General features: G+C 43.3%; 2 protein-coding genes across 4 annotated transcripts in view; both read left to right on the top strand.

Moving 5' to 3' along the window:
• The first annotated feature begins 198 nt into the window (after positions 1 to 198).
• LOC110508900 (regulator of nonsense transcripts 1) lies at positions 199 to 15,314 on the top strand. 2 transcript variants are annotated; one of them, XM_021589798.3, is made up of 23 exons: positions 199 to 647; positions 1,221 to 1,357; positions 1,467 to 1,556; positions 1,719 to 1,886; positions 2,075 to 2,255; positions 2,582 to 2,743; positions 2,866 to 2,953; positions 3,216 to 3,314; positions 3,481 to 3,589; positions 3,698 to 3,857; positions 3,957 to 4,075; positions 4,286 to 4,450; positions 4,927 to 5,041; positions 5,157 to 5,300; positions 5,848 to 6,061; positions 6,730 to 6,847; positions 6,970 to 7,126; positions 7,411 to 7,553; positions 7,829 to 8,003; positions 8,177 to 8,258; positions 8,338 to 8,732; positions 8,838 to 8,957; positions 9,115 to 15,314. In XM_021589798.3, the coding sequence occupies exons 1-22, from the start codon at positions 480 to 482 to the stop codon at positions 8,952 to 8,954; spliced, it is 3,306 nt and encodes a 1,101-aa protein (XP_021445473.2). In that variant the 5' UTR covers positions 199 to 479; the 3' UTR covers positions 8,955 to 8,957; positions 9,115 to 15,314. The 2 variants fall into 2 exon arrangements, with proteins under 2 accessions (XP_021445473.2, XP_021445474.2); XM_021589799.3 differs by having other exon boundaries at positions 285 to 647; positions 2,866 to 2,950.
• Positions 15,315 to 16,370: 1,056 nt separating this feature from the next.
• Positions 16,371 to 24,825, top strand: part of LOC110508897 (homer protein homolog 3) — a 32,424-nt gene continuing 23,969 nt past the window's right edge. Inside the window, exons 1-3 of one of the 2 annotated variants that reach the window (XM_021589795.3) lie at positions 16,371 to 17,189; positions 17,541 to 17,589; positions 24,214 to 24,370. In XM_021589795.3, coding sequence (XP_021445470.2) covers positions 17,567 to 17,589; positions 24,214 to 24,370 — 180 coding nt within the window. In that variant the 5' untranslated portion in view covers positions 16,371 to 17,189; positions 17,541 to 17,566. The remainder of the gene's footprint in view (positions 17,190 to 17,540; positions 17,590 to 24,213; positions 24,371 to 24,825) is intronic. The other variant, XM_090225025.1, reaches the window with a different exon arrangement.

Below are 24,825 nucleotides of genomic sequence, written 5' to 3'. Positions count from 1 at the left end.
CTGGTTTGATTCCCTCAGCCGACTAGGTTAAAACAATCTGTCAGTGTGCCCCTTGAGCAAGGCATTTAACCCTACAGTAACTGCTCCTGTAAGTTGCTCTAACAGCATCTTCTAAATTACTGTACATGATAAACACATTCTGACTCTAAGGCCTAATCAAGGATTGTGAAAAATATTCCCCTTTTGTGTAAACGTTATGCCATTGACACTTTGAATGTGGTTATGGCTAGAAGGGATCCAGCTTTTGTCAAATTTGACGAACTATGATGTGCTCTTTGCATTTTGTGCTGTGTGCAAGGTGTTACGTCATTACTTCGAGTGGGAGTTGAGGCTCACGAGACCGTGTGTTCTCAGTTTATTCATGTGCTTAGGTATTTCGATATTTGTTTAAGTTCAATTTTGGCAGGGATATCTACACTTTGTTTAGTTAGCGATTCAATTGTAAATATCATTCTGAAATATCACTGTTGGTGGAGAAAATGAGTGTTGAGGCGTACGGGCCGAGCTCGCAGACTCTCACGTTCCTGGACACTGAGGAAGCGGAGTTGCTTGGAGCAGATACCCAGGGTTCGGAGTATGAGTTCACGGATTTTACCCTGCCGAGCCAGACTCAAACAGGCCAAACGCAGAGTCAGTTGGAAAATCAGGTTCGTGTAATTTTTGTTGCCTGTGTGGTTTCAAACTAGCAAATAAAAACTCGCTAACAAGCTACAGGGTATTGTACATACGGAACCTTGGAGATAGCTAGCCAGTGTGCTAACTATATTAGCAGAAGCAGCTATGTTAGCACAGCTAGCACGCTGGTAGCTAGCTGTATAGTTACAAAGAGAACACATGCATCTGTCTCAGAGGCCACGTAGCTGGCTAACCAGTTAACTTAGCCAGCATGTTTACATATAATTTAGCATGCTAGTATTAGCTAATTTGCTTGTACGCGTTGTGGGATGGACACCAAGATTGTCAAGCAGCCTGTCATTTTCTTGATAACGCCATGGCACTGAGTGTAGCGTTCCTAAATTCATCTGCCCGCGTTACATAGCAGGCATTCTAGCTAACTGCTGTGAGCTTGCTACAAGTGCATTTGATAGCTAACTAACGTTAGTTTACTAACTGTCTGTTGCACTTGTAGTTAAAACGTTATCTGTGGTGGTGTCCATTTCCAGGTTATTTACATTATTTTGCCCGCCGCTATTGAAATGATATTTCCATGTTTTCTCCAGGTGAATGGGCCTGATGGAGTACAGCAGAATGGGGATGACCCTGTTGTGAAAGCAAGTCAACTTCTTGCAGAGTTGAACTTTGAAGAAGACGAGGAAGACAGCTATTATACTAAAGACCTCCCAGTCCACGCATGCAGGTAATGTTCAGAAATATATTTTGATTGATCTTTTGGTGCTGTCTTGCAGAGTTCATAATAAATATTTGTTTTCCTCCTTGTGACATTATCCTTGTTTTGCTTTCCCAAGTTACTGTGGCATTCACGATCCTGCTTGTGTGGTGTATTGCAACACCAGCAAGAAGTGGTTTTGCAATGGACGTGGCAATACATCTGGCAGGTAAGCTCCAAAGAACAACCAACTTAGCTAAATGTAGTTGGCGTCTATGTGGAAGACTATACACACACATAAAGTAGAATGTGAGGCACATGAGTCCCAAAGGACATTTTATAAATGTCTATCAGAAATGTTGCTAAATCTGTTCATATTTTCCTCTCTCAGCCACATTGTGAACCACCTGGTCAGAGCCAAGTCCAAGGAGGTGACTCTGCACAAGGATGGTCCTTTGGGGGAGACGGTGCTGGAGTGCTACAACTGTGGCTGTCGCAACGTCTTCCTCCTGGGGTTCATCCCTGCCAAGGCAGACTCTGTGGTGGTACTGCTTTGCAGGTAAAGCCGGTCTATGGTGTTTACTAACCATTTTTGCACCATTCTGTTTCACAATGATCAGATGTCCTATTTTGCAAAATGTTCTTGGCCCTTTTTGGACCCATAATCCAATAGCTCTTATCATTGAATCAAAGTGATTTTGTAGTGGAGTGCATTGATGGACATATTGTTTGTGTTTGGTAATACAGGCAGCCATGTGCCAGTCAGAGCAGTCTGAAAGACATCAACTGGGACAGCTCCCAGTGGCAGCCGCTGATCCAGGACCGCTGCTTCCTGTCCTGGCTGGTTAAGATCCCCTCTGAGCAGGAGCAGCTCCGGGCCCGCCAGATCACCGCCCAGCAGATAAACAAGCTTGAGGAGCTCTGGAAGGTTCATAAACTACCTTATGGTCCTGTGTGGCTCAGTTGATAGAGCATGGTGCTAGCAACGCCAGGGCTGTAGGTTCGATTCCCACGGGGGACCAGTGCCGAAAAATATGAAAATATATGCACTCACTACTGTAATTGGCTCTGGATAAGTGCGTCAGCTAAATTACATATGTAAATTTAGCAAGAGTTAACCCAGTGGTTTACTGTAGGCCAGTGGCCTTTTACTTTGGTCATGGAGAGCTACTGGCTTTTATTATGAATTTTATTTCTCAAATAAAGTAAGCAGTGCTCTTTATCGGTGGCTGTTGTTTGACTGGGTGTCTTCAGGAAAACCCCACAGCCACTCTGGAGGACCTGGAGAAGCCCGGCGTGGACGAGGAGCCTCAGCACGTGTTGCTGCGCTACGAGGATGCCTACCAGTACCAGAACATATTTGGCCCCCTGGTCAAACTGGAGGCTGACTACGATAAGAAACTCAAAGAGTCCCAGGTAAGTTCTACTGTTTTCTGCTGGAGTTTTCAGGCTAGCTCCTCCTGCTTTTGGATGTCACGGTAAAGACCGTTTGGTTTTAGATGGTTAATTAATTGCCGTCTCGTCTGTTTGTTTCACAGACCCAAGACAATATTACTGTCAGGTGGGACTTGGGACTCAATAAAAAGCGGATTGCTTATTTCAGCCTTCCCAAGACGGACTCAGGTGGTAATTCATTTTTTGTTCATCAACGTCAGTGTTCACGAGTGTTCCATGTCCATTCCATTCCGGCCACAACCTCCCTCACGTTCTCACTGATGAGCATGCCGGAGTGTCTTCTAGTCTTGAGTCTGTATGTGTGTGTGTGTGTACACGATTCTAGGTTTGTATGACTAATGTCCTGAAGTCTATGGATTCTAAATTGTGCTTTTCATCAGCCAATTCCCTTGTCCTTGCTGTCCTTTTTCTACTATTCACTGTATTTCTGAAGACATGCGCCTGATGCAGGGAGATGAGATTTGCCTGAGGTACAAGGGAGACCTTGCCCCACTCTGGAAAGGCATTGGACATGTCATCAAAGTCCCAGACAGTATCCTTTGTTAAAAATCATTATGCTCTTATGTTACCTTTGACTCTTCGTTACTAATTTGATTCAAATTCAAAAATGAGTTTGTCTCTCTCTGACCACTGATAGCATTAGTCTCTGGAAGGAATAGGTGTTATGTGGCGTGTAGTCCTTAATCCTGTGACAATAGACTATGGCGATGAGATAGCCATTGAGCTGAGGAGCAGTGCTGGGGCCCCCGTGGAAGTACCACACAACTTCCAGGTTGACTTTGTGTGGAAGTCCACCTCCTTTGACCGGTAGGAACCTTCTGACACCAATCCATATGAAATGCAACAAATGTGTTGAGCTAGGCTTGCTTTTGGCAATGGACTTAGTATTACACACGGTTTCAAACTTTCCTCCAGGATGCAAAGTGCCCTGAAGACCTTTGCCGTGGACGAGACCTCTGTGTCCGGGTACATCTACCACAAGCTGCTGGGTCACGAGGTGGAGGATGTGGTCATCAAGTGTCAGCTGCCCAAACGCTTCACCGCCCAGGGCCTGCCTGACCTCAACCACTCACAGGTGGGTGTTACCATATGCAGAAGTTATGAGGAGATTTGAGTTATCCCTTCTAAAACGATATTTGCTGACAGTTTGGCATTTTAAAATGTCATCACATAGGTATATGCTGTGAAGACTGTGCTGCAGCGTCCTCTCAGTCTCATCCAGGGGCCCCCTGGCACGGGGAAAACTGTCACCTCTGCCACTGTAGTGTACCACCTGGCCAGACAGGGCAACGGGTAAGATGTGTTCACTTAATATATACAGTACTTAACCATATACAGTACTTATAAGTAAATAACTTTCACTATAAGAGTAACTACTCTTATAGTCTATCTAGTCTTGGCAGAGATCATCATTGCAAAATATATATTCTTTCTAAATTGACCAACCTAAAGGTTTTATAAGCGCTCTTGTCCATCCCTAACACAAGTTGTGTGTGTCCTCAGGCCTGTGCTGGTGTGTGCTCCCAGTAACATTGCGGTGGACCAGCTGACTGAGAAGATCCACATGTCAGGTCTGAAGGTGGTGAGGCTGTCTGCCAAGAGCAGAGAGGCCATCGACTCCCCTGTGTCCTTCCTGGCTCTGCACAACCAGATCCGCAACATGGACAGGTAACCTGGGACTGCTATCGAGAGAGGAATATGGTGTCTTTATCTTATCAGGTGTCCTGCTAACTCAGGAGACAAAGGATCGATTCCACTTTTATTTTATTTTATTTGACTATGCAAGTCAGTTAAGAACAAATTCTTATTTACAATGACAGCCTACCGAGGAACAGTGGGTTAACTGCCTTGTTCAGGGGCAGAACGACAGAACCTTGTCAGCTCGGGAATTCGATCCAGCAACCTTTCAGTGACTGGCTCAACGCTCTAACCACTAGGCTACCTGCCGCCCTGGCAGAGAACTTGAGAACTCAGCTATGGGCAATATGAGTTGCCTCAGTTTGAAAGCATGGATTCTCAGTTCATGTTCAGAGGCATTTTCTCTGTCTTGCAGCTTTTCTGAACTTTCAACATAGGCCACATAATTTCTCCACACTAAAGAGTACTGGTTTCTCAGTTTGTATTTTTGTTGTATCTGTATGCAGTATACCAGAGCTTCAGAAGCTCCAGCAGCTGAAGGACGAGACTGGGGAGCTGTCCTCCTCGGACGAGAAGCGCTACAGGGCCCTGAAGCGCACCGCCGAGAGGGAACTACTTATGGTAACACCTGCTCCTTTTCCACACACTCCCTTAAAACAAAGTCCTAAAATGTCATAATTCCACTACTCCCTGAGGTTGATTATCACTGACCACGTCTCCCATCTCTGCTCCACAGAATGCTGATGTGATCTGCTGTACCTGTGTGGGGGCAGGAGACCCCCGCCTGGCCAAGATGCAGTTCCGCTCCATCCTCATTGATGAGAGCACCCAGGCCACTGAGCCAGAGTGTATGGTGCCTGTCATACTGGGGGCCAAGCAGGTATGTCTCAGGGCAATCTCTACGATAAATTAAATCTCCATGACAGGTCCCAACTTCTCTCTCTTTCTTATACAGAATGTTTATCAAAGGTTGTTGCTGAGGGAAAAGTGCAGTTACATTTATCACCTTTCTCCAGATGTTTGTGCTTGGTTGAATGTGACACTGAGACGGGCACTACTTTCTCTTGAGTTGTGATGTTTTTTTTATTTCACCTTTATTTAACCAGGTAGGCTAGTTAAGAACAAGTTCTCATTTGCAACTGGCCAAGATAAAGCAAAGCAGTTCGACACATACAACAACACAGAATTACACACGGAGTAAAACAAACATACAGTAGGAAAATCTATATAGAGCATGTGCAAATGAGGTAGGATAAGAGAGGTAAGGCAATAAATAGGTCATGGTGGCAAAGTAATTACAATATAGCAAATAAACACATGCAAATGCTATGCCCAATACTAGTTCCTACACCACACAACAATGGATTTGAATTGGAATAGCCTTTCTATTTGTACTAAATCTATGATTTCTTTCTGTTTCTCTCTAGCTGATCCTGGTGGGAGACCACTGCCAGCTGGGTCCAGTAGTGATGTGTAAGAAGGCTGCCAAGGCGGGCCTGTCCCAGTCCCTGTTTGAGCGTCTCGTGGTGCTGGGCATCAGGCCCATCCGTCTGCAGGTGCAGTACCGTATGCACCCAGCCCTCAGCGCTTTCCCCTCCAACATCTTCTACGAGGGCTCCTTGCAGAACGGAGTCACCGCAGGTAAGTTGGTGAGGAATGGAACTGGGCCAGTGTGTACACGGGTTGGTTTAGCAACAAAACCGAGGCGTGTGCAACTATGGCGCAGAACAGACTGGGTTGGCATAGACTGTTGTAAACTATATTTAGTCTCCAAATGTTTATTGAAAACGTAAATGCATTTGCACAATGAGCACTTGTCTCTCAAATACATTGTTACAGTTGTTGGTTAGCTAACTAGTGAACCATACTAGCATAGACATGACATGATTCAAGACATGGTATCGATAACAAGATACAACGAGCTGACACGGGCCAACTATGATTTCTCACATGGCAAGCTATCTAACCACACTGCCTACACGCATAGTTTTTGGACGTTGTCAGCCATCCCTTCTATAGAATTCTCGTAAACACAGGTGAGGGTTAGCTTGTCCTCCTGATGTGCTTGTCCAGCAAGAGGGGAATGGCCTCCCTGTTGTCTACAAACTGGTTGGGTAGTTTAGATCATGTCTCTAAGGAACAAGAAAGCAGAACAATCATGAATTGCCTTATAACAGCCATATTTACTCAGCTTGCACCAGATGTAAAACACCCATATAAAAAGGTAATTCACGACATTGGCTTAATTTACACTTAAATTTGGATTCACCTAAATGTACATTTTACTAACTTATTTTCTTGACCCACAGCTGACCGCATCAAGAAAGGCTTTGACTTCCAGTGGCCACAACCAGACAAGCCCATGTTCTTCTACGTGACCCTGGGCCAGGAAGAAATTGCAAGCTCTGGAACCTCCTATCTTAACAGGTATTTGACAAACTGAAGCATTTGTCATTCCAGTGCTTTCGTACACTGACCATTTATGACTCCAGTCATAAAAAGGGTATGTTTTGTGAATAAGGTTTTCTTCACTCTCTCCCGCTGTACAGAACTGAGGCTTCCAACGTGGAGAAGATCACCACCAGGCTGCTAAAGGCTGGGGCCAAGCCTGACCAGATAGGCATCATCACCCCCTACGAGGGCCAGAGGTCCTACCTGGTGCAGTACATGCAGTTCAGTGGCTCCCTCCACACCAAGCTCTACCAGGTACAAAACACAGGCTTGGCTCTACAATATGTGACCAATCTTGTCCGCTGCAGCACTCCAGTCTGTCAGTCATATTCTCACTATAATGTAGCAGGTTTGAAATATAGTTATAGCTTGAAATGGGAGTGCATGAATCTAAATAAATCAGTTTACATTGGTTTAGTAATGTGCTCATGGAATCAATCATCCAGTTTGGCCTTCACTTAAAACATTCAAATGGATGGTGGAATGGTGCGTCTATGTTAGCTTATCTAATTGCTTTCCTGTCTCTTGGCTGTCCTCAGGAGGTGGAGATAGCCAGCGTTGATGCGTTCCAGGGCAGAGAGAAGGACTTCATCATCCTGTCCTGTGTTAGAGCCAACGAGCACCAGGGCATTGGCTTCCTCAACGACCCACGCCGTCTCAACGTGGCTCTCACCAGGGCCAGGTAAACAACACATGGACCATTCTCTCTGTCTCCTGATGCTCAACAGATAACAAGAAAATCGTAGCATTATCCTCTCTTTCAAGTTTTGCAAGACTATTTTAATATTTGTATTTGGAATTATGTCAACAATTTCTAAATCCTCAGAGCAAAATCTCATTACTCGGGCTAAAACACTGTCACACTGCAAAGAGAAATGATTTACATATTATTATTTTCTATATCTGTGAAGGAAGTATTTGAAAGGAACTATGTCCTATTTGTGTGTGTGTGTATAGGTATGGGGTTATCATCGTGGGCAACCCCAAGGCCCTGTCCAAGCAGCCTCTGTGGAACCACCTGCTCAACTACTATAAGGAGCAGAAGGTTCTGGTGGAGGGACCCCTCAACAACCTGAGGGAGAGCCTCATGCAGTTCAGCAAGCCCCGCAAGCTGGTCAACGCCATCAACCCTGTGAGTCGTCCCCCCCTAAACCTATGTGTGTTGGATTATGTACAACTTTATGTAGTGCGTGGTGTTTACTTACATGATTTTACTTTGCCAGTAGACCATTGTAAAAATATGTGCATAGGCTACTGTGTGTGTTAGACTTACTGAAATGTTTGTTTCATGTGTGGGTTCTTCAGGGGGGCCGTTTCATGAGCACAGCCATGTATGATGCAAGGGAGGCTCTTATTCCTGGATCTGTGTATGACCGCAGCAGCACTGGTGAGAGACTATGTCAAACTGTAAACTTGTGTTTCTTTACCTGTTTTGCCGTTGTTCAATATGTTTTATTTTCTTCTAGGACGTTCATCCAACATGTACTTCCAGACCCACGACCAGATCGGCATGATTGGTCCGGGCCCCATGGCCTCCATGAACATTCCCTTCAACCTGGTCATGCCCCCCATGCCGCCGCCAGGCTACCTGGGCCAGGTCCACTGCCCCCCAGCAGGCCGTGGTGGAGGTATGAAGGGTAAGGCGGGCGGCGGAGGGGTGCGAGGTGGGCGCCAGCGGAGCCGTGGCATGGGGAACCACGGCGGGGGCAGCGGGCAGCACGGCCTCATGAGTGGCAGCCAGGCCAGCCAGGACCTGGGCTCCCAGCCCTTCTCCCAGGGACCCCTCACACAGGGCTACATCACCATGAGCCAGCCTTCCCAGATGAGCCAGCCTGGCCTCTCCCAGACTGAACTCTCTCAGGTAAAGCAGAAGAACGTTTACATTTGTTTCTCATGGCAGACGTTCTTGCTCTGACAGACATGTACATGCAGGCTAAAAGCTTCTCCTTTGTTGTTTTTCTTACAGGACAGCTACCTTGGCGATGAGTTCAAGTCCCAGATTGACGTGGCCCTCTCCCAAGACTCCACCTACCAAGGGGAAAGAGCTTATCAACATGGTGTGACTGGACTGTCCCAGTACTAGAGTGTAAGAGACTACATTGGAACTTTTTGCTCTATATTCTATGAGCTAAGCCAACTGTTGCTGTAGTAATATCAGGTGGCGTAAATAGGATACCAGAAGCTATTTTATATCTCGTCTTTGTCAGGGTATAAAAGTAATCTTTGTTTTATTTGACTCTTAGGTTGTGGGAAAAGGAGCTAGGCCTGTGCTGAGCTTAGTTCGTCGCCATTTTAATCTGGGTAATATCAAAAAAAGAACATATGGATACCCGTTTTCCACTGCTACAACTGAAGCACCACTGTGTGAAAGCAACAGGAGAGAGACCGAGAGAAACCAACCAATCACAAGAGTGAGAGAAAAATGGGGGTAGAGCTGGACAGGACAAGAGCGAGGAGGAGGGAGAGAGAAGGCGCTGCTCGCACACGGAGAAAAGGAGAAGCAGCATACGTTGGGGTAGCAGTGTCGGAGCGACAAGCCCTTTGATGATGAGTCGAGGGGTGAAAGGTCATGGATCCTCAATGGGGTCACAGGAGTCACATCCCTGCCACCTCTTCTCCCCCAGGGACCACAAGTTAGTTGGCTGAGGACATTGTTCTCGGAGCAGAGAGACTGAGAAGAGTTCTCACACAACCCTCCAACCTCACTCTACAAAAACCGTCTCCTGCCAGCTAGAGAGGGGAAAAAGGGGACGAAACTCTTGAAGCAGTCAGTCGATTTGGGAAAATTTCTAACCTCAAAGTTGATCCGTGCTCATGCTCTGCATTTGAACATGTTTGAGCGAGAGGCGAGAGGTTTTGGGCAGACCAAGAATGGTCTTGTTGAACGTCTCAAACGGAATCAAATGGTGCAGGAGTCGGAAGAATACTGACCATTCATCTTTTTCAACTTTGAGTTGGAAAGTTTTCTACATGAGGTCTGTTGTTGCAGAGGTTTTGAAAGCTGGTGAATTTCACTGGCTTTCCGCTCTGGTCTTTCTGAAGGATAAGTGGTGGAATGGCTCTTGAAACAATTAAAGGAAACATTATTGTCTCGAGATCTGAAGTGGTGGACTTGAAAGATCTGTAGTTTGCGAGACAGGTTTTTGTTTTTTTCTTAAGTCTATCTGTAGTACAAAAAGGAGAGTAAAAAGAATACCATAACCAACTTATTGTAATCGAAAAAGCAGTCATCACTTGCTCTTTAAAATGACCTCCAAATTATTACTTTAAAATTAGTCACAGCTTCACAGACATGAAATGCCACAAAGAAAGCACTTGTAGAATGCACATATAATTTGCATGGCTACATGGCTAATTGATTAATCCACATTAAGCAGATAAGTTATCCCTAGAGACCCAAGTTTAAACATGAAATTATGTATTAAATCATGTTTTACTTTGTTGGTCAACAACTCATAAGAGGTGGTGTTGCAAGGGAACAAGAATTTATGTTCAGAGAGGTTATAGTAATGAAGTGTGTGAATACTACTGGGATAAGACTGCAGTATCCCAGTAGTGGAAGTCTGGACCTGACTACTGAGGAAGGTTAGAAGCCTCTGGCAACTGCTAAATGTAGGTATTCAGTACTGGCTATCATTGGCCCATGTGAAAATGATATCTGAATGAAGGTTATGAACTCACTTAAAAATATAAATATATAATTTCTGACCATACCTTGATGAGTTTGTTGACCGAAGGGAGGCATTTCTGTCAGTATGTGGCAGAGGATGAGAATAAATATTTGTATGTTGGTGTTGTAGACACAGTAGGTACTTTTATATTTAGTGCCCATGAAAGGTTATGGTGTAGATTTGTGTAGCCCCCACCACAGATCTAGTCTCAAACCTGACCCTAGGCAAACCAGTGGGTGCGTTCCTTTGCTGATGCAGGCCAGATCGTTTTATATATATATATATATATATAGATAGATAGATAGATAGCAATCTGGTCCCTGACGACATAGTCGAGGACGTGCCATGCAACCAATGGTTGATGCATGCAATGTCTGAGCAGGGGAACATGACTAGGGTCTGGTTTCAATGCTCGTGTTCCCCTGGTCAGACATTGCACGTATCAATCATTGGTTGCGTGCCCTGTCATCAACTATGTCATTAACTGACAGATTGCTATAACATATGTGGTTAGCTGATACTTTAAATGCCATCAACGCCTGGGCACAGGAACGCCCCCAATGATGGACTCTTTTAGCATAGAGGAACTGTCACTACCTACACTATATTTCCAGCAGTATGTGGACACCGATTCAAATTAGTGGATTCGGCTATTTCAGACCCATCTGTTACTGATGGGTATATACAATCGAGTACACAGCCATGCAATCTCCATAGACAAACATTGACAATAGAATGACCTTATTGAAATGCTAAGTGACTTTCAATGTGGCACTGTCATAGGATGCCACCTTTCCAACAAGTCAGTTTGTCAAATTCCTGCCCTGCTAGAGCTTCCCCAGTCAATTGTAAATGCTGTTACTGTGAAGTGGAAACGTCTAGGAGCAACAACGGCTCAGCAGCAAAGTGGTAGGCCACACAAGCTCATAGAACGGGACCGCTAAGGGGCGTAGCTTGTAAAATTAGTCTGTCCTTGGTTGCAACACACAGTTCCAAACTACCCCTGGAAGCAACATCGGCGCAAGAACTGTTCGTCGGGAGCTTAATGAAATGGGTTTCCATGGCCGAGCAACCGCTCACAAGCCTAAGATCACCATGCGCAATGCCAAGCGTTGGCTGGAGTGGTGTAAAGCTCGCCGTCATTGGACTCTGGAGTAGTGGAAATGCGTTCTCTGGCATGATGAATCACGCTTCACCATCTGGCAGTCCGACAGAAGAATCTGGGTTTGGCGAATGCCAGGAGAAAGCTACCTGCCCCAATGCATAGTGCCAACTGTAAAGTTTGGTAGAGGAAAAATAATGGTTGGGCTGTTTTTCATGGTTTCGACTAGGCCCCTTAGTTCCAGTGAAGGGAAATCTTAATGTTAAGGCATACAATGACATTCTAGATGATTCTGGACTTCCAACTTCGTGGCAACAGCATGACAATTCCCCCGTGCACAAAGCGAGGTCCATTCAGAAATAGTTTGTCGATCAGTGTGGAAGAACTTGACTGGCCTGCACAGAGGCCTGACCTCAACCCCATCAAACACCTTTGGGATGAATTGGAACGCCAACTGCGAGCCAGGCCTAAACGCCCAACATCAGTGCCGGACCTCACTATGCTATTGTGGCTGAATGGAAGCAAGTCCCCACCCGCAGTAATGTTCCAAGGAAACCTTTCTAGAAGAGAGGAGGCTGTTATAGCAGCAAAGGGGGGGACCAACTCCATATTAATGCCCATGATTTTTGGAATGATGAGCAGGTGTCCACATACATTTGGTAATGTAGTGTAAGGGAAAAATATTTTCCAGGGACTCTCCCAACAAACAACGAGGCAGACATGCCAGAAAGTTGCGATTCTAAACTAAAGTTTGTAGGCAACTTTTGCAGGGGTTTTATTGAAGGTTGTTTATGCAAACTAGCCACTTGCTAAATGCACTCATTAAAAATAACTTCTGTGATCTCTAGCTACTTTTTTGTATTTTATCTAAGTGGATAAAGTAGTGACGTAGTTCCATTATGCCAAGAGTCCATACTTTAAACCAGACCCTAGTCACTGTGTTGCCTAGGGTTGTGTTTTCAAGCGAGAACCCTTTTTTCCGGTTGAAGTTGAAATTTTACTTTCCCCTTTTGAATGTCCTTTTTAATTTTGATAAAACTACCAATACATAAATCTTGAAACATGTAGTAGACCTACCCTGTCACATGGAGAATCATTGATGCACAGTGCCTTCAGAAAGTATTCATACCTGTTATTCCATTTTGTTGTATTTCTATTGTATGTATTAAGGATCCCCATCAGTTCCTGCCAAGGTAGAGGCTACTCTTCCTGAGGTCCAGAAACATTAAGGCAGTAATATACCATTTAAAATTTTACATAACATTTCATAACACTTTTCACAACACATTAAGTGTGTGCCCTCAGGCCACTACTCTACTACCATATATCTACAATACAACATCCATGTGTACAGTCCCCACTGTTCCATAAGGTGTATTTTTCTGTTTTTTAAATCTGATTCTACTGCTTGCATCAGTTACCTGATGTGGAATAGAGTTCCATGTAGTCATGGCTCTATGTAGTACTGTGTCGTCTGTTCTGGATTTTGGGATTGTGAAGAGACCTCTGGTTGCATGTCTTGTGGGATATGCATGGGTGTGCATTCAGCATGTCAATACTTCTTACAAAAACAAATAGTGATTGACTAAATCTTTCCAACTTTGAGCCATGAGAGATTGACATGCATATTATTGTTAGCTCTCTGTGTACATTTAAGGGCCACCCATGCTGCACTGTTCTGAGCCAATTGTAAATCCTTCTTTGTGGCACCTGACCACACGACTTGACAGTAGTCCAGGTGAGACACAACTAGGGTCTGTAGGACCTGCCTTGTTGATAGTTAAGAAGACAGACCTCTCCCCATCTTAGGTACCATTGCATCAACATGTTTTGACCATGACAGTTTACAATCCAGGGTTGCTCCAAGCAGTTTAGTCTCCTCAACTTGCTAAAATTCTACATTATTCATTACAAGATTTAGTTGATGTTTAGTGTCCCAAATACAATGTTTTTAGTTTTAGAAATATTTAGGACTAACTTGAATTGTACAATATTTGTACATTACTTTTAAAATTCTCAACCTCTAGCAATGATCAACGACAGACAGCCATTTTCAAGTCTTGTCATAGATTAAGCTGATTCAAAGTCAAACATTCAATGTCATCTTGGTAAGCAAACCCCAGTGTATATTTGGCCTTGTGTTTTAGGTTATTGTCCTGCTGAAAGGTGAATTAGTCTCCCAGTGTCTGTTGGAAAGAAGACTGAACCAGGTTTTCCTCTTTGATTTTGCATGTCCTTAACTATATTGTAAATTATCCCCCAAAAAACTTCCCTAATCTTTGCTGATGACAAGCATACCCATAACATAACGCAGCCACCAGCATGCTTGAACATATGGAGAGTGGTACTCAGTAATGTGTTGTATTGGATTTGCCCCAAACACAACGCTTTGTATTCGGGACAAAGTTAATTTCTTTAACACACTTTTTTGCAGTTTTACTTTAGTGCCTTATTGCAAACAGGATGCATGTTTTGTGATATTTTTTATTCTCTACAGGTAAAAAAAAAAAAAAAAACTAATTTAGGTTAGTATTGTGTGTAACTACAATGTTGAACTGAGGATGGATTTCACAGCCATTAAACTCTTAACTGTTTTAAAGTCACCATTGGTCTCACATTGAAATCCCTGAATGGTTTCCTTACTCCCGGGATCTGAGTTAGGAAGGACGCCTGCATCTTTGTAGTGACTGGGTGTATTGATACACCATCCAAAGCGTGTAATTATTAACTTCACCATGCTCAAAGGGATGTTCTATTTCTGCTTATTAAATGTTTTGACCCATCTACCAATAGTTGCCCTTTGCGAGGCATTGGAAAACCTCCCCTGGTCTTTATGGTTGAATCTGCACTTGAAATTCACTGCTCGACTGAGAGCCCTTACAATGATCTGGTTGTGTGGGGTACAGAGATGATAAACACTATTATTGCACACAGTGATTTTTACTCCTGAACTTATTTAGTCTTGCCATAAAAAATGTTTTTTTTTTATATTTTGTATTAAAAAATTAAGTAAATCCACTTTGACATTATGGGGAATTGTATGTAGGCCAGTGGAACAATCTCAATTTTAATATATTTTCAATTCAGGCTCTAACACAACAAAATGTGATTACTTTCTGAAGGCACTGTAATTTGTATCATTGATGGTAAAATTTCTCACGTGTAAAAGTAGTATTTTGTGATAATCCTACTTGTCACTTCCCTGCTGTGTTGAGTTTTAGGTCTGAAATCTTTCATTCTGTAATTATGAATTGTATGTAACCATCACTCATGATTCATTACGGTACCCTCCATTCCATGTGTGATAGTGTCATCTGACAATTTTTATGTCATTTTGCTGAGTCGTGTTAGGCTATGATTTTCAGAAGTCATTGTCGTATGCTAATGTGGTTAAACATTTTCTGTTATGAACACCTGTGGAAAGACATTTTAAGATGTTACCCATTCTGACTAAATGTGTTTGTACCTATCCATATCTTCTAGACATTAACCACATCCCTCCAAATACATTTTGAAAATGTGTTATTTCTGACAGCGTTCCCTATTTGACAACCTGTGCATGTGCTGTTTGATTGTACACCTCAATTATCAGGTTTCATCACTAAACATTCATGTATCTGTTTCAAAAGGGGAACTCCTGAAGAGAAAATAAAGTGCTGCTGCAATACAACTAAATGGTTAGGGTATGAAATGAGTTCAAGTAGATTAAATATTGGTCCACTACAAATGGTAAGGGTATGAAATGAGTTCAAGTAGATTAAATATTGGTCCACTACAAATGGTTAGGGTATGAAATGAGTTCAAGTAGATTAAATATTGGTCCACTACAAATGGTAAGGGTATGAAATGAGTTCAAGTAGATTAAATATTGGTCCACTACAAATGGTAAGGGTATGAAATGAGTTCAAGTAGATTAAATATTGGTCCACTACAAATGGTTAGGGTATGAAATGAGTTCAAGTAGATTAAATATTGGTCCACTACAAATGGTTAGGGTATGAAATGAGTTCAAGTAGATTAAATATTGGTCCACTACAAATGGTAAGGGTATGAAATGAGTTCAAGTAGATTAAATATTGGTCCACTACAAATGGTAAGGGTATGAAATGAGTTCAAGTAGATTAAATATTGGTCCACTACAAATGGTAAGGGTATGAAATGAGTTCAAGTAGATTAAATATTGGTCCACTACAAATGGTTAGGGTATGAAATGAGTTCAAGTAGATTAAATATTGGTCCACTACAAATGGTAAGGGTATGAAATGAGTTCAAGTAGATTAAATATTGGTCCACTACAAATGGTAATTGATCTTTGCTCATCTTCAAATATCGTTCAAACAAAACCCCACTCTTGAGTGTCTCATGGGTTACAGGGATTTTGGAATGCCAAGAACCTTCAATTAGGACACAAAATAGTCTAGATTTGTCCTCTTTCTCCCCCCATAGCTAGTGTCATCCTATAATCATTTATTTTCATTATTTGCTTCTGCAGGGTTTTACTTTGGAGTGAAGTGATGTTTCTTTCTTTCTTGGAAATTGCTTGATTATGATTATCTAGTTATTTGGTCATCTGTTATACTCTCACTGAAATGTCATCCTTGTAACATCTTTGAAAAAAATAAAGGTTTCTTTTCACTCATTTTAAGTGATGGACAATTGAACTTGTTTTTGATAAATGACAGGAATTATGATTAACTCGACTGCTAGCACTGAGCTCATAGACTTCACATCTGGGCTAGGCGGCCCTAATCTCATGTTTACATGGGGCTGCAGTATTGCGTCCTTGTGAGCCCAAGGAATGTGTTTTAATGTGAGGTATGTGAAAATTAAATACAGGTTAGTTAGTGTTTATTACGCCTAATCTATTTGCTAATGGTCAACCGTGAAGTAGACTCTAAACTACTGTAGTGAGTTTTGTCGGTGTTAGATTAAACGTAATTTGACCCACTACCAAACGGTAACCAGCAGGTGGTGGTGTATGTAGACGGGTTGAAACCCCAACTGTAGCAAATTGTAGCCATAGAGCGCTGCACCGCGCGCAGCTGGTGTTGTCTGGATATGAAATGTAACCAATAAAAAAAGTATCTCATGCCAAGCGATACTTGGTAACCAGTGTAGAAGACTGCACGCTTTTCACTCACATATTGCACCTTCAAGAGGAATACAACCTGAGCGTCGCGAGGAACTGCGTTACAACAAGGTTACTGAAGTGCAGTCAGAAAGAAAAACTGAGAAATCTACATGATGGACTGCCGGACTGTGGCTAATGATACACATTGCTCCAGTTTCGTGGTGGCATCGATGTCCGACGTCGTGGCAAGCTTTTTCAAGTGAAGGGACAGAGCGCATATAATTTTATTGACAGCGAATGTCCACAGTATTCATAGCCAATTCTTGCCCTTTGCAGTGCAATTCCGGTGGTATACGGAAGCATCCCTATACTGACACAAATAAGAGGAAGGATTACAGCTCCAGTGTTCAACATAAAGGATCCCACATTGCAGCTCGACCAATAGATCTTATTCATCTTTTACAACGAAATGGGGTGAGTGTCTCGAGTAACTCCATTCAACTCTCACTGACTCATTGCATTGGACGCTGGTAAATGACTGTTGCTATGAGAGAGAAAAGTTGAGACTATTATCCTGCAGTCAGTCGGGACCATATCTCAAAAGGTCAGGACAATGCTTTTTAATATTGGGGTACCTTGTTCTTGAGGTACGGTACCTATACATTTCTAATGATACATTGAAAAGCAGCGAGGGCACCCTGAACACTTGGATCAATCATAATTTTTATTTTCTAGTCCAGTTGTGTATTAATGTTAAAACATTTTTTTTGTATGAAAACATCTTGATGTATGCAGTCAGTGTGTGCTAATTTCTTTCTTCCATAGAAAGGATACCTCTGCTGCCTTATAAGATGTATCCTCAACATCGAGAAAGGTGAGTTGCTGTTATATTACACCCTGAGCACCTACTCAATAGCCCCTTCTGTCTGTGTCCTTGTTTCAGTTGAGGCATATTGACCCAGAACACCTACTCAATAGCCCCTTCTGTCTGTGTCCTTGTTTCAGTTGTAGTATATTGACCCAGAACACCTACTCAATAGCCACTTCTGTCTGTGTCCTTGTTTCAGTTGAGGCATATTGACTACATAGTCCAAATTAAGAGATCCATTCCAACATTTGACAGTTGGCAGTAAAAATCTTTGTGTAATGACCTTGGGATGCAAACAGGACCTCTTCTTTTACAGGACAAGAGAGAGAATAATAATTTGTGTGTGGGGAGGTTATATCCGTCCTGTTACACACTTGTACAAGAGTGTAATGGAAATGTTTTTTTCTGTTACACATCCCAACTCTCCCTGAAACACCCGCAAGGAGTAGGGTCACATCCAGTGTCACCATTGTCCAGGTCCCCTGGAGAAATTGAGGTTAACTTAAAGGGCACAGCAACAGGTTTTCACCTTTTCAGACGCAGGATTTGAACCAGCGACCTTTCAGTTACTGGCCCAACATTCTAACCTCAAGACTATATTGGCCACCCCATTCTTGACAGTAGTCTCTTGTGTCCTATGGATTGTTAGTGTAATAATAGTGTGTGGATGTTTGATCATTAAAGCAAGTACAGTTGAAGTCGGAAGTTTACATACCCCTAGCCAAATACATTTAAACCCAATTTTTCACAATTCCTGACATTTAATCCTTGTAAAAATTACCTGTCTTAGGTCAGTTAGGATCACCACTTTATTTAAAAAATGTGAAATGTCAGAATAATTGTACTAAGAATGATTTATTTCAGATTTTATTTCTTTATCACATTCCCAGTGGGTCAGAAGTTTACATACACTCAATTAGTATTTGGTAGCATTGCCTTTAAATTGTTTAACTTGGATCAAGTGTTTTGGGTAGCCTTCCATAAGCTTCCCACACTAAGTTGGGTGAATTTTGGCCCATTCCTCCTGACAGAGCTGGTGTAACTGAGTCAGGTTTGTAGGCCTCCTTCCTCTCACACACTTTTTCAGTTCTGCCCACAAATGTTCTATAGGATTGAGGTCAGGGCTTTGTGATGGCCACTCCAATACCTTGACTTTGTTGTCCTTAAGCCATTTTGCCACAACTTTGAAACTATGCTTGGGGTCATTGTCCATTTGGAAGACCCATTTGCGACCAAGCTTTAACTTCCTGACTGATGCCGTGAGCTGTTGCTTCAATATATCCACATCATTTTCCTCCCTCATGATGCCATCTATTTTGTGAAGTGCACCAGCCCCTCCTGCAGCAAAGCATCCCCACAACATGATGCTGCCACCCCCGTGCTTCACGGTTGGGTTCGTTCGTGTTCTTCGGCTTGCAAGCTTCCCCCTTTTTCCTCCAAACATAACAATGGTCATTATGGCCAAACAGTTACATTTTTGTTTCATCAGACCAGAGGACATTTCTCCAAAAAGTACGATCTTTGTCCCCATGTGCAGTTGCAAACTGTAGTCTGGCTTTTTTATGCCGGTTTTGGAGCAGTGGCTTCTTCCTTGCTGAGCGGCCATTCAGGTTATGTCGATATAGGACTCGTTTTACTGTGGATATAGACACTTTTGTACCTGTTTCCTCCAGCATCTTCACAAGGTCCTTTGCTGTTGTTCTGGGATTGATGTGCACTTTTCGCACCTAAGTACGCTCTTCTCTAGGAGACAGAACGCTTCTCCTTCCTGAGCAGTATAACGGCTGCGTGATCCCATGGTGTTTATACTTGCGTACTATTGCTTGTACAGATGAACGTAGTACCTTCAGGCGTTTGGAAATTGCTCCTAAGGATGAGCCAGACTTGTGGAGGTCTACACTTTTTTTTCTGAGGTCTTGGCTGATTTCTTTTGGTTTTTCCATGATGTCAAGCAAATAGGCACTGGGTTTGAAGGTAGGCCTTGAAATACATCCACAGATACACCTCCAATTGACTCAAATTATGTCAATTAGCCTATCAGAAGCTTCTAAAGCCATGACATAATTTTCTGGAATTTTCCAAGCTGTTTAAAGGCACAGTCAACTTAGTGTATGTAAACTTCTGACCCACTGGAATTGTGATACAGTAAATTATAAGTGAAATAATCTGTCTGTAAACAATTGTCGGAAAAATTACTTGTGTCATGCACAATGTAGATGTCCTGACCGACTTGCCAAAACTATAGTTTGTTATCAAGAAATTTGTGGAGTGGTTGAAAAAATAGTTTTAATGACTCCAACCTAAGTGTATGTAAACTTCCGACTGTATGTAGTAATGCTATGGAATTACATATCAATGTTTTGGAGTGATGTTGATTTGCATCTAATAACATTATCACACTAGCTATATTGTTTATTGATCTTATATTGATATTAAGTGGCTTCAAACTTGATTTTGAAAGTAAATCAGTTAGTTTTTTTGCTGTTTATCTGTTTATCCCACATGATGTTAGTGGTACTGCAGAGACCACCACTACCTTATTTGAGCAGTACATTTCTGAAATAACTCTGAGGCCCTGACCTATTATTGCTGTACTAAATCAAGGAGAGAAGTTCTCCCAGCGCTGTGTGCCCCAGAATCTCCTCTAGAAGAGCATCCATGTCAATTATTCTGTTTACAGCGTGTAGAACCATAAACTGTAATAACCTGTTAGAAATGGATAGTGGGAGTGATAACACTTCTGCAATAGGGGTACATTAATTAACATGAATTAAAGCAGTTGTAAACCGTAATAGATTATTAGGTAATGCATTTATCGATAAAGCAGTGTTGTGGAATTTCCATTGCCAGAATATGTAGTATTTGAATTATCTGAAATGGGATCTTCTCGTTATGTCCTATCATGGTGGAGTTCTGCTCACCTATTTAACCGCTGGAGCATATACAATATAATTAAACCAATCAATATATAACTGTGTGCAGGGTTAAAATTAGAGAGGCTGGGCACCCCATAACAAGGCCCTCTTATAATAATTGACATATCAATGTGAGCCCCCCCCCCCGCAAAATGGTCAAATATTTTCAACACCCCAAGAGTGGATGTATAATTCGAACCCTGATCGCGTGTGTGTAGTATATGTACACACAACACCACATCCTACTTAGCCATGTCCATCTGTTTAACATGTTAACATGATCCGTTATCCAGTTAGCTTCCACAGAAAGACAATCGTCTAAAACATGACACATTTCCTCAGGTCTCTCATGGCCTTTCTCTTTGAGGCCATACATGCCACTGTGTTTTGTTCCTTTGAGAGGACATTCTGCGCTTTTCAATGATATCACGTGGTGGTGTGACCTGGATACATTTTCTAAATGGCTGCCAACATAATTAGCACATTTTACGGTAGGAGGTAAGTGTATAGTTGTGTATTCATAATTTGTGTGAGTTTCATCGCTCCACGATGAAAATAGCTTTACCGTAGAGAGAGGCATTTTAGTTTAACCCAACAATGTCAGTCAATTGCATCATATGTAAGCTAATGATTTGGGAAGCATTGGTGCCAAGTACCAACATGGTAGCTTTTACTTTTTCATGTCTCAACGTGAGTCTGCCAAACTCTGTTGCCTATCTTGCTGACTCTGTTCCACAGTACTGCTCCTGTCCCCTGTCTGGCCAACCCACTGTTCCACAGTACTGCTCCTGTCCCCTGTCTGGCCAACCCTCTGTTCCACAGTACTGCTCCTGTCCCCTGTCTGGCCAACCCTCTGTTCTACTGTACTGCTCCTGTCCCCTGTCTGGCCAACCCTCTGTTCTACTGTACTGCTCCTGTCCCCTGTCTGGCCAACCCTCTGTTCTACTGTACTGCTCCTGTCCCCTGTCTGGCCAACCCTCTGTTCCACAGTACTGCTCCTGTCCCCTGTCTGGCCAACCCACTGTTCCACAGTACTGCTCCTGTCCCCTGTCTGGCCAACCCTCTGTTCCACAGTACTGCTCCTGTCCCCTGTCTGGCCAACCCTCTGTTCTACTGTACTGCTCCTGTCCCCTGTCTGGCCAACCCTCTGTTCTACTGTACTGCTCCTGTCCCCTGTCTGGCCAACCCTCTGTTCTACTGTACTGCTCCTGTCCCCTGTCTGGCCAACCCTCTGTTCCACAGTACTGCTCCTGTCCCCTGTCTGGCCAACCCTCTGTTCTACTGTACTGCTCCTGTCCCCTGTCTGGCCAGCCCTCTGTTCTACTGTACTGCTCCTGTCCCCTGTCTGGCCAACCCTCTGTTCCACAGTAATGCTCCCGTCCCCTGTCTGGCCAACCCACTGTTCCACAGTACTGCTCCCGTCCCCTGTCTGGCCAACCCACTGTTCCACAGTACTGCTCCTGTCCCCTGTCTGGCCAACCCTCTGTTCTACTGTACTGCTCCTGTCCCCTGTCTGGCCAATCCTCTGTTCTACTGTACTGCTCCCGTCCCCTGTCTGGCCAACCCTCTGTTCTACTGTACTGCTCCTGTCCCCTGTCTGGCCAACCCTCTGTTCTACTGTACTGCTCCTGTCCCCTGTCTGGCCAACCCTCTGTTCCACAGTACTGCTCCTGTCCCCTGTCTGGCCAACCCTCTGTTCTACTGTACTGCTCCTGTCCCCTGTCTGGCCAGCCCTCTGTTCTACTGTACTGCTCCTGTCCCCTGTCTGGCCAACCCTCTGTTCCACAGTAATGCTCCCGTCCCCTGTCTGGCCAACCCTCTGTTCTACTGTAATGCTCCTGTCCCCTGTCTGGCCAACCCTCTGTTCCACTGTACTGCTCCTGTCCCCTGTCTGGCCAACCCTCTGTTCCACAGTAATGCTCCCGTCCCCTGTCTGGCCAACCCTCTGTTCCACAGTAATGCTCCTGTCCCCTGTCTGGCCAACCCTCTGTTCCACAGTACTGCTCCTGTCCCCTGTCTGGCCAACCCTCTGTTCCACAGTACTGCTCCTGTCCCCTGTCTGGCCAACCTTCTGATCAGTATCTGTCTGAGCCTGGGGGTTACTGTTTGTCTTATAGAAGCTGGTTATTAAGCATGAGATCAGCTGACAAAAGGGGGATTACCATGTGATGAGACAGAGAATTCTTCTGTCTCCTTCCTCAAGCCCATCGTGTGTTTGAGAGAGAGTGTGTGTCTGAGTCTTTGATGGTGATAGTTGTTATTTGCAGTAGGGTTAAAGTGACAAAGTATTGACATGGAAGGTAATAGCACAGACTATCTGACAACCAATAGTTGTCATTGTAAACAAATTCTTGCAGTTAAAATGGTACACCAAAACACCAAAACTCCTGAGATTTAGAGATCCTGGCATATAGAATCAGAACAAAGATTAAATCCAATTCATTTAAATCCATCCTTCGAAGATATTGTATGATCGTGTGTCTGCTTACCTCCATCACTGGATTTGTGTGTCACTGAAGAGGTCAGACTTGAGTTTCATTTGGATACAGCTTAATGTGCGCTGTGACCTGGTATTCGCCATGTCATAAATCATCCATCAATTTTCTACTTGATTTTTGTGATAGATTTATTTGAATTATTAGATTTCATCAGCCAATGAAATGGATAAGATCGTCACTACCATATGTTGTTATAATCATCCACTACTGCTAATCCATACCTAGTAAACAGTCAGACACCTAAGACCATGTCATGTTGCTATGACATTTAGTGGGTTTCTTTGTACCAACAACCCTCCAACTGCAGTGGATTTTCTGTCCTGCATAGCTTCTACAGATCTGAATTGAATATGATGAAGGTGAAAAGGGCAACAATCAATCAGTAGCATCAAGGTATAATCCTTTTGACTTTACTGTGTTCGTAATCCAATGGCTTTTTGAATGACTTTTTTTTTTACAGGTTAGACTTAGGTAGGTTATGATCTATTGTCTGCTCTGCTCCGTACAGTCACTGGACTTTAACTCTCCCTCTGTGTGAGGTCTTTCCACTGTTGTCATTCGGATTTGGTTGGGTTGAAATTTTCCATGCCACAGTTGCCAAACCATACTAGAACACCAGTGACATTGTTGCTTTGAAATATTTACCTCGTATCTAGGATACTTAGCATGGTCACGCTGGCAGAAGAAGGGATGGGGAGGGGACTTGGGCAAAGGTTCAGAGCTTTTTAGTCAACAGTCTTATGCTAACCACAACCACGGGCAAATTAGGGTTGGATTGAGAGAGCTGCCAAAGGTGACACCAACATCTGTAGCATTATGGCAGCCAGTCAAGTATGGGAGCTGTGTCCCATTATGGGAGGATTAGGAGGTTGTTGTTCCTCCCCGAAAGCACAAAGAAATTGCAAATATTTGTTATTCATCAGAACATGAACAGTAAGTCTCGATTAGAATATAATGCGTTTGTCCGAAAGTATAAATTGTCAATTTGTTTAGTGAACAGTGTTCAATATTTTAAACAATGGAAGAAATGTGTCAGTCTTCCACTGCACTAATAATAAAATAATTATTCAGAAAAATATTTATTTGTGAGTCAGAAACAAAGTTGTCTTTTCGTTAGTCTTCACATACTCAAATTTGCAGGTCTTTGTAGGGAATAGGAAACTCTTGGCCACCATTTGTCTTCACATGCTTAGCTCCATGTCCACACCTTTCCCCAGGGAGCAGCCAATCTTCAGTGCCAGGGCCCATGTGTTCCAGATCGACCCAAACACCAAGAGGAACTGGATCCCCGCCAGCAAGCATGCCGTCACCGTCTCCTTCTTCTACGACGGCAACAGGAACGTGTACCGCATCATCAGCGTGGGTGGTACGAAGGTGAGCCATGCAGCTGTACTGTGGTCGTCACTAGGTACCACAGCCACCTCACCTATTTTTACAATTTCTCTTCTTAAAATGTGATTTTAACGGCTCATAATAATGTCCGGAACGGAGCAAATGGAATGGCATCAAACACCTGGAAACCATGTATTTGACGTATTTGATACCATTCCACTGATCCGCTCCAGTCATTACCACGAGCCCGTTCTCCCCAATTAAGTGTCACTAACCCAACCTTAACCCTAAACTTAACCACACAGCTAACCTTAAAATTAAGACCAAAAAACACATTTTCATTTTGATGAACTTTTACGAAATAGACAATTTTGACTTTGTGTCTGCGGCAACTAGTGGAAACCCTGTACTGTGTAGTGGGTTGACTCTGGAACATGAATGCATGCCACGGTTGGATTATGTGAATGTGTCTTGTTGAAAACTGTGATTTAAGGTAA

The sequence above is a fragment of the Oncorhynchus mykiss genome, chromosome 28, assembly GCF_057628025.1.
Source record: "Oncorhynchus mykiss isolate SJ-2025 chromosome 28, ASM5762802v1, whole genome shotgun sequence".
Lineage (NCBI taxonomy): Eukaryota > Metazoa > Chordata > Actinopteri > Salmoniformes > Salmonidae > Oncorhynchus > Oncorhynchus mykiss.
The sequence above is the reverse complement of the archived record's forward strand: the minus strand, read 5'-3'. Positions and strand labels throughout refer to the sequence as shown.

Coding starts and splice junctions, on each gene's coding strand:
- LOC110508900 (XM_021589798.3), top strand. CDS start 480: ATGAGTGTTGAGGCGTACGGGCCGAGCTCGCAGACTCTCACGTTCCTG. Junction 6,062..6,729: donor GCAGAACGGAGTCACCGCAG/GTAAGTTGGTGA, acceptor CTTGACCCACAG/CTGACCGCATCAAGAAAGGC. Junction 7,127..7,410: donor TCCACACCAAGCTCTACCAG/GTACAAAACACA, acceptor GGCTGTCCTCAG/GAGGTGGAGATAGCCAGCGT.